This window comes from Fusarium poae, chromosome 4, assembly GCF_019609905.1.
Source record: "Fusarium poae strain DAOMC 252244 chromosome 4, whole genome shotgun sequence".
Classification (NCBI taxonomy): Eukaryota; Fungi; Ascomycota; class Sordariomycetes; order Hypocreales; family Nectriaceae; genus Fusarium; species Fusarium poae.
This window is the reverse complement of record NC_058402.1, coordinates 1,506,250-1,522,417: the sequence shown is the minus strand read 5'-3', so window position 1 is coordinate 1,522,417 and position 16,168 is coordinate 1,506,250. Positions and strand designations below refer to the sequence as shown.

Below are 16,168 nucleotides of genomic sequence, written 5' to 3'. Positions count from 1 at the left end.
TATTTATTATTATTACATGATGGTCAAGGGTAGAACAACTGTAAAATACAATGGATCAACCAAGGTACTGGATGCTCTCTGTGAGTCTTGGTCTCCCATATCCTTGAAAGTACGTACCATGACTATTGTTCTCCAAGTCATAGCAAGCCCCACATTTAAACAACGCCCAGATGTGGCTGCGCCCATGACATCTGCTCCCATCCATCCATCACAACCTCTCTTTCCTTTTCAACCTGAATCTTCCCAATATTTCTCTGTCGCAAATTCTACAAATCTTCCTCAAAAATATCCATAATCATGGCTGACAAGATGGATCGCGGTCTCGATGAGATCATTGCTGATACTGTAAGTTCTCAATTTCCCATCCAGCTTCTATAGTTTTATGCCGTCTATGCACGCGCTCTCGACTCGTCTCAATGATCCAGGCTGACCGATTTCTCTCCTTTACAGCGCTCCAATCGACCTCGCAACAACCGTGGACAAGGTCGCCGACGTGAACCGCGTAACGATTTCCCTCGCGATGGTGTTAGAAAGGTTCGTACATGCGCCATTCCCGTCATCATGAGGCTTTGTTGACATGGGCGGTGCAGGTGGACTTCCCTCGCTCTCCAATGATGCCTACTCGACCTGTACAACCCTCCTCGCAACTCATCCTTTCGATGCTCGGAGCTCTTGTCGATTGAACGGCTTTACACACTCTGAAAACCCCTTGCTGACCAGAGCGTCCTTCCCCTTTGCAGTCTGTTCGCGACGATTCACGAAACATCGACAGGTTAGTTATGATCAACCCGTATGACTTAGCACCGTTGCTGACTATATGCAGTGAATGGGTCCACGACCGTTTCGAAGAGAACAGTAATACTCAACACTTCCCCTGACCCACGACATCATTTTGACCATCGTTTAGGCAACCGCCGGGCACCTGCTCCTCGCCGTCGCCGCGAGTCCCCAGAACAGTGCGTACCTCTGATATTCGAGCAAAAAAAAAAACCTCTAACCTTGGCCAAACAGAGATTCCAAGGGCACAAAGATCCGTGTTGCAAACATTCACTACGACCTTACCGATGATGACCTCTCTGTACGTCGCACATACGCAGCAATCATTCTGCAGCTACTCATAAAATTTTAGGAGCTCTTCCAACGAATTGGGCCTGTCAGTCGTCTCCAGCTACGATATGATCGCGCTGGACGATCTGAGGGCACTGCCTTCGTGACCTATGAACGAAGAGAGGACGCCGAGGAGGCGGTCAAACAATTCGATGGTGCCAATGCTAACGGTGAGCTCATCCTTGAACATTCTATTCATGCGACCAGACTAACCAAATACAGGCCAACCTATTCAATTGACTCTTCTGCCCAACCGAAACCCATTTGATACTGCCGTTATGCCCGGCCGTTCATTGGCAGAGCGTATTTCGAGCCCAGGAGACAGAAGATCGCATTCACCCCACCGCCGACGCGATGACGATGACGCCGCCCGAAGGGGAATTGATAGATATGTTCCCGGTCAAGGCTCTCGCCGAAGCCCAATGCCTCGAGGCCGTGGCCAAGGCCAAGTTCAGGGCCGGGGCCAGGGTGGTCGCCGTCCTGGTGCTCGACGTGACGGCAGAGAAGGAGGTAGAGACCAGGAGGGAGGCCGAGGTGGCCGAAGCAACCGCGCTTCCAAGAAGACACAGGAGGAACTTGATGCTGAAATGGCCGACTACTTTGGCGGAGACAGCGCGCCGGCAGAGCCCGCTAACCAGCAAGATGCACCTCCTGTTCAAGCACCCGCAGCCGTGCAGCCTCAAGTACAAGCTGCCACTGACGATATCGACATGATCGAGTAGACGTCTTGTCATTGTCCTGACACTACTATCTCACATGCTCGCAACTATGTACACCACTGAAATGTTTGGCGCATTTCTACCAAAATCCCCACCTTGAGATTGGCCTCCTTGTTAATAATTGAAATGTCATTTTATAGTTAGATTGAGTTGTTCAATCGGAATAGAAAACTTGATCAACCCCCTTGTGTGCTGCGTCGATTCCATGCATACGATAGTGATCCCTGGGATTTGTTAGCTCAAAGAGTTTGGGCAAAAGCATCGTACGATATGACAACATACCCCCGAGAAGCCCAGATTTCGGCCTGTTACGAGGCCGTTGAATGACATGTCGACGTTAATACTCATGTTGAAGCTGACACTGTTCCTGTTCATGGGTGCTCGCTGTGGCTCATTTGTGTTGTGGCCGTGCATCGTCGTCTGCTCGCTATAACGTCTTGCACCGCGCGTCATGCCACCGTTATTCTGGGTTGTTACCCAACGCGTAGTCTCGCTTCTAGTCTGTGTGATTGTGAATGGAGAACCTGGCGTGCTTTTGACGCCTCGGTCTGTCGACCTTCTTGCTAGTTGTCGAGGAGGCAGGTCTTCTACGCTTCCATCTGAGTCTGAGTCGTAGTCCGAGGAGTCTTCCTCTGACGAAGTCTCTTCGTCTGATGATAGATACACGCTCTCGGCATCGTCGGTATCGTTATCTTCTGGCGATTCGACTCTTTTTTGTTTTCGTTTTGGTGTGAATGTCTTTGCTGGTACTGTTGTGTCGGCTTCTTCTATCTCATCTGGTTGCCGTGGCGCTGAAGTTGATGCAGGCTGTGATTCCTTCTTATTCTTTTTTGTTTGTGATGGTTTGGGGGTTTTAGAAGATGGGATTGTCTTCTTTGACGAAGTTGCTGATGCATCTGGGGGAGCCATGTCTTATGTCTTATAGTCAGATAAGTGGGAAAAGCTGAGATGGATTGTGTTCAGATAGTTTAGTTTGATAATGAATAAATTGAATTATGGTCTCAACTATCGTATGGTAAAGTCACTGTTCATAACATCCACTGTCAAAGGTTCGTCATCATGTGCTATCTTGTGAGAGGCGAATCGGGTTATGAATGGTCCCCGAGGCATCAGAAACAGGGTCGGATCCTTGAAGAGTGACGTCGCTCTCACAGCCAACAGCAACAGTATCGCCGTATAAGCCTCGGCTTGAATTTAAGTGGTTGGTTATCATATCATCTTTTTCTCTAGAAGTAAGTAGTAAATTATTGAAATCCATTATGTTCTGTTGGTCTTATCAGTAGTTACTTAATAGTGTTTAAGAGCTCTTCATTTTGTATCTAGCGAGTAATTAAGCTCATTGTACTATCGATCGGGGCGACCGTTGGATATAACGGCGGGGATATCCACTAATCAGTTTACTTGTGATTTCACATTAGACTTCGAGGGATACCCATATCAATCAGTTTACTTGTCATTCGTGTAAGTGCATACCACTCAAGTTGTAGTCAGTACCTATACCTAGTCTAGTAGACATAGTAGAAAAGCTGACTCTAAGTCTTAGCGTATAAAAATAAGTAGCCTATAAACTACAGTCTATACAGCATAAGCTGACCTACTAATTTCGTCTCTCATGCTTCCAGCAGTCAATTTCTCTGATACCCTGAGGCTAGTAAACACACTCTTCTTCATAAAAAGACAACTTTCATTCTTTCTCCAAATCATCACAATTTCTTGTACTCTCTTAAGAGCTGTGCAATCTCGAAACGCGATTGGGTCTCTGCAAATTTCGCCGCGTCCTGACATCTTTCCTCCAAGCCATCATCTTGGTCGTTCTCAAGTAGCAGATAAATCATATCTAACCTCCCGTGCTCAGCAGCTCCTTGAAGTGTCGTTCGACCTTGAAACGGAGCAGCTGGAGCATTTATAAGAGCCCCGTTCTCAAGGAGAAAGATGGCTACCTCTAAATGCCCTTGCATTGCTGCAAACTGAAGTGCAGTTGCGCCGTAGTGCGAGGCAGGTTTGGCATTTATATCCAGACCCTGTGCAACAAGACTTCGAACCTGCTCGAGACTGCCACTATAAGAAGCCGCTTGAAGAACAGTCTTTCCCCTCTTCCAAAACGCAGGGGCGTAGATATCAGCCCCTGCGGCTAAAAGGACAGTGACAAGCTCTTTGTGGTTGGCATCAACAGCATACTGAAGAGCTGTCATGGGGTACTTTTCTGTCGGGCGTGTGTTGACTCTGGCGCTAGCGTTAAGCAGCAACGAAGCTACTGGTGTAACTGTTTTCCATTTGTGGGTATCAGAAACGTTCCGGAAGGCAAGTGCAACAATTTGATTCAGAATATCAGCACCAGATACTCTGTTTGGCTGAAAGCCATGATCGATGAGCGATTTGAAGGTTGAAAAGGGGGGCCAGATGTGCTTATCAGCAATGAAATCAAAAGCGTTCTTTCCTGTTTCTGAATCTTCAGCATTCGGATTTGCCCCGTGCTCGAGTAGTACTTCTGCGATTTCGTATCTCTTCAATTTTAGAGCTAGCAACAGGGCAGACTTATGTTCATCGACAAAACTGTTGACATTTGCACCGTTAGTTATGAGAAGGCTGACTAAACAGACACCATCGTCGTGCCCTTGTTTTCTGATTGCTTGTACAATGGGCGATTGGATTGTGTCATTCCTCATCTGGTCATCAGGTCCGACATAACATAGAGATGGTTTTTCAACATCAGCACCACATAATATCAAGCATTGTGCTGCAACCCATTTACCAAGACAAATTGCTGTGCAGAGAGGTGTGGGATCACCGGGAAGAGGTTCATTCAGATCAAGCCACAAAGCTGTGAACTTGGCCATTAACAAAGCGAAGCAACTGAAACCTTCTTCCCGTATTGGTGCTCGTATAGCTTTGCTCAGGATACGACAGGCCCTCCCATCAGCATTGGGGTTGATATTGGGGATGAGCAGGGAACATAGCATCCTACTGTCGCTGCGACCAGCAGCAGCTTCCATAGCATCTATAACATGTTTCTCGTAGATATCTGTACCGCTATCGACAGACAGCTTGAGGATCATGTTCAAGAGCTCAAGGTTTCCGGATTTGGCGGTTATCTCGAGGTATTCACTCCAATTGTCTGCTATATCAACTACAGACTCGCCGGCGTTGGAGAAGAGGTCAAGTAGGAGTTTAACTAATTCCGTAGAGCCAGACCTAAACCCTTCTTTCAGAAGAGAATCTGGGTTGCTGCATGATGCACCTTTCCCAAGCAAGAACTTGACAAAATCGATGTTTCCGACTCCAGCAGCAGCTTCAAGGCAAGTCTTTCCGCCATCGCGACCCGGGGAGGCATTCACGTCGGCTCCCCATCTCAGGAGTAGACCGGCCATTCTCATTCTGGTCGAAGGAGCCCAACTTAACCCGCATACATACTGCAATACCGTCGGCTGCGTAGTAAGTCGAGTATCGATGCCTGCTCCTGCACTGAGTAACGCCTCCACTATCTCAGAATTATTTCTTCTGCTAGCAATCTGGAGAGCAGTTAAGGCAAAGTCATTTTCGTGAAAAGAATTTCCCTCGTGCCTTAGAATCTCCAGGCAAACTATGCCATCGGGGTTTGCGCCTGCCTGTAACAGTTGTCGAACAATATCGAGTTTCCCACTCCCAGCAGCCAGCTGAAGAGGAGTGCTTATTGGATTGAGACGATATACATTCAAGTCGAAAGCCTCTGGATGAGTCAACATGAGCGCTTCCATGGTCTTGGCTCGGCCCAAAAAATCTGGATCTGCTCCAAATTCGACCAACAGACGAACGATTACAGAGTGCCCACATCTGACTGCAACATGCAATGGAGACAGGTATTCGGGATCGAAATCGTTCGGATTGGCCCCAGCTTGAAGTAGACTCATTACATGTGATGTGTCTGTGGCATCGATAGCTGAAAATATTGGTGTTGGGAACATGATACTCCCTTGAGGATTGGTTCTCCCTATTGTACTGGACTGCATGTCAACCAAAACTTCTGCAAGTAACTCTTTATCTTGTGATTCTCTTTGCCACTGACTACGTAGCCGCAGTGACGGAAATGATGCCAACGGGTCCGCGCCATAGTCGAGGAGGAGCCGGACAATTGCCTTATCCTTAGAGGAGGCTGCTTTCCGCAAAGGTGTCTGAGAAGAATGGACGCTGTTCGGGTTTACTCCTTATTGTAGTAGGTATCGGACGAGCTGGAAACCATTCTTGTCGGGAATATCGAGGGCAGCGGACAATAGAGCTGCCGAGAACAACTTCATCGTCGATCCCTCGGTAGAGAGCGCCTGCTTTAGGTCATGCAAGAATCCGCAAGAGATGGCCAGCTTCAAAAAGTCGGCCAGTACGTCTCCACACAAGCAATTGTTACTCGAGAGGAACACCAGGGAAAGAAATAGTCGGGACCAGGGCCCAGAAATTGGAGTCTGTTGGTTTTGTAGTCCTGTCTTCTGACTGTGGTTGGATGGTATTTGTTTATTAAGTACCAACAACACACCGGGAAGTGTTGCATCATGATCCAGATCCCATGCACCCCTGTGCCTGACTGAATTCAAGAGTGATGTTGTTAGACTCACTACGGAGACTTGGTTCTCATATAGCGAGGAAGATGAGATCGAACGTTGAATGGATTCAATGCTTCCATTCAACGTTGGTGGGTTTACCCCATCTTGAGGTGCTACTCGCCGTCAGGGACAAAGCATCATATAGATATAAACAGGCTTACCAGAACTATGAAGCCGATCTTCGAGATTGAACCATGGTAAGGTAGAGTGCGTAATGTTTTGTTTGGCTGTCGGGGGTGTCTGAGCAGAAACTGTTTCGTGGAGTCTGAATGAAGGACTTCCGGCTTCATAAATGTCAGCCATGTGTCTCTATTCTATATGAGCAATACGTGTGACCTACAAAGGTTATTTGGAGCGTACCTCCCGATTTCCTTCTTCCTCTTCTTTTCTGATATGATCTTGCCATGGATAGTGAGCTGGGTAGGTTTGCCTTCAGCTTTGCGCTTCAAGACCAATGCACTAGCTTGCTTCCATTCTTCCTTGGTGGTATTCTTTCGGAGTTTCCAATTGACTGTTACTTTGCGAATATATTGTTTCTCTCTACATATAACGTCAGTCTCCGTGCATTGAATGGTATGGTTGATGTACGTAGCGTAGAACTGATGGTTTTCGCCCATGAACTTCTCGATGTCTTTGATGGTTTTGTTCTGTTCAAGATACAGTGACTTTATCACGTCTTTGTGGACTTCCCATTGTTCGTCTGGGATCCTAGGTGCTTCAGACATTGTGTAGTCCGAAGCAATGATAGTAAAAGAGATAGTAGATTGATCAAGGCTATGATGAATACCAAATGAGAAGCTGACGAAGAAGCACATCCTTTATGCACTCATTTGGGTGACACAGAATGCCATGTTCTCTAGGGCCAAGCCACCAAGAGTATTGTGATCTCACCCATAGTTCGCATTGCCTTAGATGCCTATATTCAAGGTAGGGGCTCTTTATTGGCTGCCGATATGCAGAATCAATTGGCACCTCAGTCCAAGTGTGTGAAATTGTTGGCATGACCAGAATTCGCATTCATGCACCCTGCAATGGAGGCTTTTATGCAAGCCACAAACATGGATGGCGAAATAAGTTGGTCTAGCTGTTGCCGGTGTAATCAACAATTCCAAAGACAAAATTTGCATTCATGTACGATTTCTCGTTGAGTCTTACCCCTGGCAATATCTTGAGGCGCGAACTTGAAAAAGAACGGCAAGATTGAGTGTCGATCAGAAACGGGTCATCTCACATACCTAGGAAGTACAAAGACAGGCATGAACAGCCCGGCGAATATCTTCTTGAAAAACAGGCTGACTGAGAAGTACTTATCCATTATCAAGTCCTCGAGGAGATCTCTTCTGACTCGTTCCAGATGAATAGCCCCAAGCAGACAGTCTTTATTGTAGATGAGCTTGATGTTAACTATTTATATACTGAATTTTATATGTTATGAATTATGGTTGAAAGCGTATATCGTTGCTTTGATGCTGCCTTTCTGTATGTACAATCTACATGCGACGGTGTCCGGGCTGAAGTCCTCCACGTTGTCATGTCCGTCAAAATTTGCTTTGGTCATTTCTCCGTACACTTGGCCAGAATTCGCTTTCTCAGAAGCCGCTCCTCGGGTACAACCAACTTATCTAGTTCTCTCTTTAACCTGCCCTCTCTCAGAATGTTTGGCCAGAATTCGCATAGTTAATAGTTTATAACTTTCACCCACCCTTGAGATGACTTTCTATCTGGTACTTTTCTCATTCCCCTTTATTTTTCTCTTTTCGGGTTCTTCTCCTCAGTCCATACATCATTCTTTGTACTTCCTAAACCTGCTCGTCGATAATGACTGTATCTCAAGAAGCCGTCATTGCCATAGTTGGCGTCGTTGTTACCAGTCTTGTTCCCATCGTCGGTCTTATCATCAAGCATATCCTGGACAGAAGCAGACACAGACCGAAGACGAATCGAACATCAGGTATTATACAATCATTCGACTATATATCCTTAATTGCTAACAGCCACCCACAAGCGAATCATATCTACAATCATCCTCTTCTTTCACACCGTCGCTGGTTCGCAAACGACTTCTTGCTTGGCCTTTCGATGCCCCGTACAATTCCCCGAGCCCAAATTAGGTATCTTGACCGGGATTCCTAGCGATTGTTCCAGTATTCCTTCACTGAAATATCTCTATGTAACGGATACCGGAGGCTATAGCTCAGAGACTGTGGACAATTGCAAAGGATATGAGAAGAAGTCAGTGTCAGTGATAAACATTTGAAGCTTTATAAGACAATTCATGTACAAGGAACGCATCTAGAGATATTTTATAACGAGTATGTTATATGTTGTCAGTCTATAAACCATGTGCGATTGGATAATTGGAGTAAAAGGGCAATGTGGAAAGGGAGTCAATCACTCGTGATATTTGACGACACAATTGTGTTTTTTTCAAGCCAGGTATACTCTATTTAATCAAGGCCGTCTTCCAAGTTCCATACGACGTCTCTCAATAGATTTTCCATACTATTGTTGTCGGATCATGATGTCCGATGAGTAAGAGCACACAGTCAGTCAGTCGCTTACATGAACGGCTTAGACGGCTTATCTTACCCTGTTCCCCCGCCTCCTTCATCCATCGCCATCGAGTAATTTATCTCAAACATATTTATAACCTTGACAATTCATAAATCCGGCATCTAAAATCATGTCAAATATATCCGAATCTAAGCCCAAGATTGGACTATTGTCCATTGGTGACATGGGCGTCGGCATTGCAAAGCTGCTGATTGCCCATGGTTTCGTTGTCGTAACAAACATCTCTGGCCGAAGGTGACAGACCATCTGACACTAATCCGCGGATTAGGATAATCAAACTGACAATGGTATTAGCCAAGACACGATCGAACGAGCTCGTGATGCCCAAGTTGAACTCCTCGAGTCTGATACTGAGCTGGCACAGCAAAGCTCAGTTATACTCTCAGTTGTTCCACCCAAGGACGCTGAAGCAACAGCCGCTCGTATTGTCAAGGCAGTAAAAGACTCAGGAAGCGAAAAAGAATTTTACTTGGTTGATCTCAATGCAGTTGCGCCTTCAACAATCAAATCTATTGCAGCGTCTGTCAAAAAGGAAGATGTACCTATACGATTTGTCGATGGAAGCATACTAGGACAGCCTCCGAAACCGACAGCATCACCCGATGCTGAAGCAAAGTCATCTAGTAGCAGCGACTTTTCAAACTGGTATCGTCCTAGTATCCCCATATCGGGGCCAGATTTGTTGACTGCATTGCCTTATGGCGAGAAACTCATTTCTGTGCTTAACATGAAGTACATCTCCCCCGATATCGGCGCAGCAAGCGGTCTCAAGATGTGTTTTGCTTCCTTGACCAAAGGGTTCACTGCCATTGCGACGCAGTCTTTCACAACGGCCCATCAACTTGGAGTTTTTGATGCTCTCAAGGAGGCACTTGGCACGCTCTACCCATCTATCCTCACCAACGCTGAAAAGGGCGTACCTAGTATGCCACCCAAAGCATATCGCTGGGTTCGAGAGATGGAAGAAATCGCTCTCACTTTTAACGAAGAAGCGGGTTGGGACAAGGGGATGTTCGAGGGGGCTGCAAGTATTTACAAAGTCATTGCGGAAGATGATGTACTTGGACAGGAAAAGGTTGGTAAGAGAAAGCGTGGAACCACTTTGGACGATGTGGCTGCAGCGGCAGCAGAGGGTCTGCAGAAGAAGAGAAAGCCACAGTAGTAGTAACAATGGATAGCTCGTATAGCACATATCTCTATCTCTTAGACATTAGAAGGGGGTAGATATACATCTCTATAGTACAATTTACACACACCAAGCAGGCATGCATATAAAGTCATCAACTCCAAGCTTGCTTACATCTCATATCTAGATGCCGATGTAAATTCGAGAGTTAGGAACATTAAGCTTCCAGTCATTATTGAAACCAGGCGTTGTCACTGCGGCGGGGTCGGAGGAAGTGACGAAGATACCATCGTTGGAAAGAGCGCCGAAGTGATCTTCCAGTAATCGAACCTCGGGCTGAGATGACTCTGAGCCGGTCTCGGTCTCGACCTTGCTGGCTGTTCCGAAGACCACGCCCGTCTCTTTGGCTCCAGTTGCTTCGGTGGCTGAAGTCTCCGTGGATGCAAAGAATTGAATTTTGGAACCCACAGGGACAAAGTTGCCCCCATCCATGGCCTGGATGAACCTCTGCATCTCTTCTTCCTCAGATAGGGAAAAATGAGTGCGCTGAGGGTCAAGTGAAAGTAAACCCTTCTTTGCGCCCCAGCCACCACCACCGCTCACTGTACACTGTTAGTACGTTGATACAAAGAAAGGTCTATCCATCAGGGTCTCGTACAAATTTGATATAGACGGCCACCCTGCTTGTACAGAGCGACAAGGTGACCGGAAGTGGAAGCAACGAGGTCTGTGATGTTTTCGCCATTTCTAAAAGTTGCCTTGGGATCAAGATCAACAGAATTAGAGTTGCTTCCTGACTGAGTAAAGGTTGGAGGTGTGATGATTGCCCAGATTCCCATAGGTGACTGAACCAGGTCCGATTTTTGTATGTGCAACTCATCGACAGCTGGCTCGAGTTCATTTGAAGCAGGGACGGATTCATTCTCAACGCTGACTCGTCGCACAATGTTCCCAAAGCTCTCAGTCACCACACGAGGATGGGTCAGGGGCACGAGAGGAGCCCAGATGCCAAGGCCATTGATCGAAGGAAGCTTCATTTTGAGAGGGAGCGGTATTTGTTGCGAATACTTTTCATTTTGTTCAACCAATTTGGGTGAGCTGTGCGATAGATCATAACGACTAGCAATGAGTGTTGAAGTTCTATGATTCAGAAAGGTCGTATTGGTAAGAGGAATGGTAATGTGAGGGTTACCAAGATCCATCGTCAGAGCTGCCACTTTATCAGCATCCTCTCGAACCTTTGGGGGCTCAGGAGTCCAGAGGCCGGGAAGAATCGAGTCGAGTTTTCCTCGAAGGATAGACAACCCCTGGATGGGCTTGTTGCTTGGTACTGGAGGAGCAACATGATCGACAACAGCACCCAAAACGTGGAAATGCTCGGGCTTTTCAGATCCTGAGAGCAAATCGACAAATTCTGCCATAAATCCATCCTTCTCGAGCCATTGCGCATACTGTGGAGTAGCTAGAATGACTGCAGCATCATGACGACTAGGATTGGCGATTTTGATTTGAGATCTGACAGTTTGTAGTAGTTCCGAGAGATCCTTTGAAATGTTAACGATTTTGAATAACAATATGTTAGAGTGTTGACCTTTGTTTTGGGACTTAGCTCGACAGTAAAGTAGTTTGATTCTCTACTTGTCGAGTGGTTCCTTCGAGCTATAAGAGAAAAGTTATTGAGCTTACAGCTCCTAGGAGCCCTCAATGCCAGCAGGAGGGCCATTGTGATAATGGCCAACAAGTTGAGATTGAGACTTAAGCTACTATTGACTCGTGTCTAGAGTATTTTTTTCTCAATGGTAGAAAAATGCAATTTATTAAAAGCGACGCCTAGAAAGTGGTTGCAAAGTCTGGGATGTCATCACTCAACTCCAAAATATGCCCAGATGTGGCTGAGCGCCACAATATTTTCAAGGGTCTCAAGACATGGAGGTCCGGTATCGTTCTCTCACGGCAGGAATGTCTCGATATAGTTGGAGGAATATAGTGACTGTCTCACCGAGAAGAGACTTTTTGAGTCACGAAATGTCAGCGGGGATACGTTAAGTTATCTTACAGCAGAAAGTTTCAATATAACGAATTAACACACGAATGCACTAATACTGGGTTACATTTAACACCTTATTTTGTCAGGCTAAGCCACATTCTGCCCCTCCATCAACTAAAAGTTATCCCCCGCCATTGGAGGTGACTCAACCTCTGAAGTTTGATCTCAATCTCGAGTCACCCTTTCCACCTCAGTACTTATATAAATCCGACGTGCAGGTCATTGCTTGAAGCCCCCAAGAAACGGGCTTCATTCACTCATCTCCGGCACGACGTTCAGACTCGCGGTACGAGCACTCGGGGTGCGATCTATTTCTCCAGGACGACCCTTTATAACCACGCGAGCAATCATGGCGACCAACAGCGGCAGGGGAAACCCCAGTATGTACTCCCAATAATCCCCGGTCGCATGAACTATATCACATATCCTGTTCAAAAAGCTAACCATTACATTCCCATAGTCGGTGCCAGCGAGGGCATTCAAGACGCTACCAGCACCCCTCCAGCCGTCCCCGCCGAGGAGAAGAAGGAGATCGCCCAATCTACCACCGAAACCCATGCTTCTGGTCAAGATGCCGGCGCTGCTGCTGCTGCCGGTGGCGCTCCCAAAGTGAAGACTGAGAAGGAGTGTATGTGCAACATCGTAAATTAATACCTACTCGACATGTCTCTGACTTGAAACCGCAGTGGAGAAGGAGCGAAAGAAGGCCGAGAAGCAGGCCAAGTTCGAAGCAAAGAAGCAAAAGGCTGCCACCTCCGCCCCCAAGCCCGCCAAGGAGAAGAAGCCTAAAGAGAAGAAGGCTGAGGAGGAGCCTCTTCCCGAGTATGTCGAGGACACCCCCAAGGGTGAGAAGAAGCGAATCCGATCGTTCGATGACCCCCATTTCAAGGCATACGACCCTATTGCCGTCGAGTCCGCATGGTACGACTGGTGGGAGAAGGAGGGTTTCTTCAAACCCGAATTCAAGCCTGATGGAAGTATCAAGGACGAAGGAAAGTTCGTCATTGTTCATCCTCCTCCCAACGTCACTGGTGCCCTTCACATGGGACACGCTCTTGGTGACTCGCTCCAGGATGTTATGATTCGATGGAGCCGAATGCAGGGCAAGACCACCCTGTGGCTTCCCGGCTGCGATCACGCCGGTATTTCTACTCAGAACGTTGTCGAGAACATGCTCTGGAGAAGACGTGGCCAGACCCGGCACGATCTTGGCCGCGAGAAGTTCGTCGACACTGTTTGGGAATGGAAGGAGGACTACCACAAGCGCATCAACAATACTCTGTCCAAAATGGGAGGATCTTTTGACTGGAGCCGAGAGGGTATGCAAGCAGTCATGAACTATGAGAGGAAAAGGCCACTAACTTTGACCAGCTTTCACCATGGACAAGAACCTGTCCGCCGCCGTCACTGAGACTTGGGTCAAGCTCTATGAAGAGGGCACCATTTACCGAGCCAACCGACTTGTCAACTGGTGCACAAAGCTCAACACTACGCTTTCTAACCTTGAGGTCGTTAACAAGGAACTGACCGGCCGCACCCTGCTCGATGTCCCCGGATACGACAAGAAGGTTGAGTTCGGTGTTATCATCCACTTCAAGTACCCCGTCGAGGGATCTGATGAGCTTATTGAGGTCGCTACCACCCGTATTGAGACTATGCTGGGTGACACCGGTATCGCTGTTCATCCCCAGGATGATCGATACAAGCACCTCATCGGCAAGACTGCCGTCCATCCCTTCATTGAGGGCCGTAAGCTTCCTATCATCGCCGACGAGTACGTTGACAGAGAATTCGGTACCGGTGCTGTCAAGCTCACTCCCGCCCACGACCCCAACGATTTCACTCTCGGACAAAAGCACGGCCTTGAATTCATTAACATCTTCACAGACGATGGCTTGTTGAACGAGAATGCCGGTGCCTACAAGGGTCAGAAGCGATTTGACGTCCGTTACACCATCCAGGACGACCTCAAGGCCAAGGGTCTTTACGTTGACAAGAAAGACAACGCCATGAAGGTTCCTCTGTGTGATAAGTCCAAGGACATCATTGAGCCCATTATGAAACCCCAGTGGTGGGTCCGCATGAAGGAGCTCGCCGAGCCTGCCATTGCTGCTGTCCGAGACGGTAGCATCAAGATCCGACCCGAGAACGCTGAGAGGAGCTACTACCGATGGATGGAGGATATCAACGACTGGTGTATCAGCCGACAGCTGTGGTGGGGACACCGATGCCCCGTCTACTTTGCCAACATTGAAGGTGGTGCTGGAGATATCCCTGAGGAAAAGCTTTGGTTCGCCGGCCGAACTCGACAGGAGGCTGAGGAGAAGGCCAAGGCCGCCCTACCTGGCAAGACTTACACTCTTGAGCAAGATGAGGATGTTCTCGACACCTGGTTCTCTGCTGGTCTATGGCCCTTCAGTACCCTGGGCTGGCCTAACCAGACACATGATCTCGAGACTCTCTACCCTACAGAGGTCCTTGAGACAGGTTGGGATATTCTCTTCTTCTGGATTGCCAGAATGATCTTTTTCGGTATCAAGTTGACTGGAAAGATCCCCTTCAAGGAGGTCTACTGCCACGTTCTTGTCCGTGACTCCGAGGGTCGCAAGATGAGCAAGAGTCTGGGTAACGTCATCGATCCCCTCGACGTTATCGCGGGTGTCGAACTTCAGACTCTTCACGACAAGCTCACTCAGGGTAACCTGCACCCTAGCGAGGTCGCCAAGGCCACCAAGTACCAGAAGACTGCCTTCCCTGATGGTATTCCCCAGTGTGGTGCCGATGCTGTGCGTTTCACCATGATCAACGCTACTACTGGTGGTGGTGATATCAACCTGGATGTCAAGGTTATCCACGGATACCGTAAGTTCTGTAACAAGATTTTCCAGGCTACCAAGTACGTCTTGGGAAGTCTTCCTCAGGACTTCACTCCCTCCAAGTCAGGTGTCGCCCGTGGCGAGACACTTGCTGAGCGATGGATTCTTCACAAGATGAACAGCGCTGCTAAGGAGATCAACCGTGCTCTCGAGGACCGTGAGTTCTCCAAGTCCACATTGAGCATCTACCGATACTGGTACAACGAGCTGTGCGATGTCTACATCGAGAACTCCAAGGCCATCATCCGTGACGGTACCAAAGAGGAGCGTGAGTCTGCTATTCAGACTCTCTACACTGCTCTCGAGACCGCTCTCACCATGATCCACCCCTTCATGCCCTTTATTTCTGAGGAGATGTGGCAGCGAATGCCCCGACGACCTGAGGACCAGACCAAGTCGATCATGGTTGCCAAGTACCCTACATACAATGAGAAGCTTGACGACCCTGAGTCTGAGCGTGCTTACGAGCTTGTCCTTGGCTGCTCCAAGGCCGCTCGATCATTAATGGCTGAGTATGCCCTCAAGGATGAGGCTGAAGGTAAGCGCAATAACCCCTTAATAATAGAGAATCCCAATACTAATTCTTCTGTAGTCATCATCCAGGCCTACAACGACACATCTCTCTCCACTGTCAAGGACCAGGCGTCTTCTATCAAGTCTCTAAGTGGAAAGGGTGTCAAGGGTGTCGAGATCCTCGGTCCCGATGCCAGCCGTCCCGCTGGATGCGTTGCCTACCCCGTCTCCACCGAAGCTTCCGTCTTCCTTCATGTCAAGGGTCGCGTTGATATCGATGCTGAAATCGCCAAGGCTCAGAAGAAGCTAGACAAGGTCAAGAGCAGCATCCAGAAGCAGGAGAAGATCCTCAATGATCCTGGTTACCTCGAGAAGGTTTCTGATGCCGTTCGGGAGACAGATGAGAAGAAGCTGGCCGATGCCAAGCAGGAGTCGAACAGCTTTGAGGAGACAATCAAGCAATTCGAGCAACTGAAGTTGGAGTAGGAGGTGGATAAACAAAAGCTTGCTTAAAAAAAAAAGTACTGGGCCAGTATATCAATCAGGAGTGTAGAAAAGTAAGAGATGAGGAAATGACAATTTTATGATTAAGTTTACTCTACAGTATCCTATGTTTGAAGTGACTTCACTCTTGC

The 16,168-nt window shown here is 47.8% G+C and overlaps 8 protein-coding genes across 8 annotated transcripts; 4 read left to right on the top strand and 4 right to left on the bottom strand.

The window, feature by feature from the left end:
• Positions 1–297: 297 nt before the first annotated feature.
• FPOAC1_010598 (uncharacterized protein) lies at positions 298–1,829 on the top strand (the record flags this gene model as incomplete). Its single annotated transcript, XM_044854987.1, has 9 exons — positions 298–345; positions 451–534; positions 591–674; positions 741–772; positions 824–855; positions 908–956; positions 1,012–1,078; positions 1,130–1,277; positions 1,330–1,829. 9 exons carry the CDS (start codon positions 298–300, stop codon positions 1,827–1,829), a joined length of 1,044 nt encoding a protein of 347 aa, XP_044702300.1.
• A 173-nt stretch (positions 1,830–2,002) lies between these two features.
• Positions 2,003–2,735, bottom strand: FPOAC1_010597 (uncharacterized protein; the record flags this gene model as incomplete). The annotated part of the gene is made up of 2 exons (XM_044854986.1): positions 2,003–2,050; positions 2,109–2,735. The coding sequence occupies 2 exons, from the start codon at positions 2,733–2,735 to the stop codon at positions 2,003–2,005; spliced, it is 675 nt and encodes a 224-aa protein (XP_044702299.1).
• Positions 2,736–3,529: 794 nt separating this feature from the next.
• FPOAC1_010596 (uncharacterized protein) lies at positions 3,530–5,194 on the bottom strand (the record flags this gene model as incomplete). The annotated part of the gene is made up of 1 exon (XM_044854985.1): positions 3,530–5,194. The coding sequence occupies one exon, from the start codon at positions 5,192–5,194 to the stop codon at positions 3,530–3,532; it is 1,665 nt and encodes a 554-aa protein (XP_044702298.1).
• Positions 5,195–6,007: 813 nt separating this feature from the next.
• On the bottom strand, positions 6,008–7,122 carry FPOAC1_010595 (uncharacterized protein; the record flags this gene model as incomplete). Its single annotated transcript, XM_044854984.1, has 5 exons — positions 6,008–6,160; positions 6,410–6,510; positions 6,559–6,681; positions 6,738–6,937; positions 6,986–7,122. 5 exons carry the CDS (start codon positions 7,120–7,122, stop codon positions 6,008–6,010), a joined length of 714 nt encoding a protein of 237 aa, XP_044702297.1.
• Positions 7,123–8,215: 1,093 nt separating this feature from the next.
• FPOAC1_010594 (uncharacterized protein) lies at positions 8,216–8,530 on the top strand (the record flags this gene model as incomplete). Its single annotated transcript, XM_044854983.1, has 2 exons — positions 8,216–8,348; positions 8,403–8,530. 2 exons carry the CDS (start codon positions 8,216–8,218, stop codon positions 8,528–8,530), a joined length of 261 nt encoding a protein of 86 aa, XP_044702296.1.
• A 550-nt stretch (positions 8,531–9,080) lies between these two features.
• On the top strand, positions 9,081–10,133 carry FPOAC1_010593 (uncharacterized protein; the record flags this gene model as incomplete). Its single annotated transcript, XM_044854982.1, has 2 exons — positions 9,081–9,205; positions 9,266–10,133. 2 exons carry the CDS (start codon positions 9,081–9,083, stop codon positions 10,131–10,133), a joined length of 993 nt encoding a protein of 330 aa, XP_044702295.1.
• Positions 10,134–10,280: 147 nt separating this feature from the next.
• Positions 10,281–11,820, bottom strand: FPOAC1_010592 (uncharacterized protein; the record flags this gene model as incomplete). The annotated part of the gene is made up of 3 exons (XM_044854981.1): positions 10,281–10,699; positions 10,756–11,641; positions 11,689–11,820. 3 exons carry the CDS (start codon positions 11,818–11,820, stop codon positions 10,281–10,283), a joined length of 1,437 nt encoding a protein of 478 aa, XP_044702294.1.
• Positions 11,821–12,493: 673 nt separating this feature from the next.
• On the top strand, positions 12,494–16,019 carry CYT20 (Valine--tRNA ligase, mitochondrial; the record flags this gene model as incomplete). Its single annotated transcript, XM_044854980.1, has 5 exons — positions 12,494–12,524; positions 12,605–12,772; positions 12,831–13,463; positions 13,516–15,558; positions 15,613–16,019. The coding sequence occupies 5 exons, from the start codon at positions 12,494–12,496 to the stop codon at positions 16,017–16,019; spliced, it is 3,282 nt and encodes a 1,093-aa protein (XP_044702293.1).
• Positions 16,020–16,168: the final 149 nt, after the last annotated feature.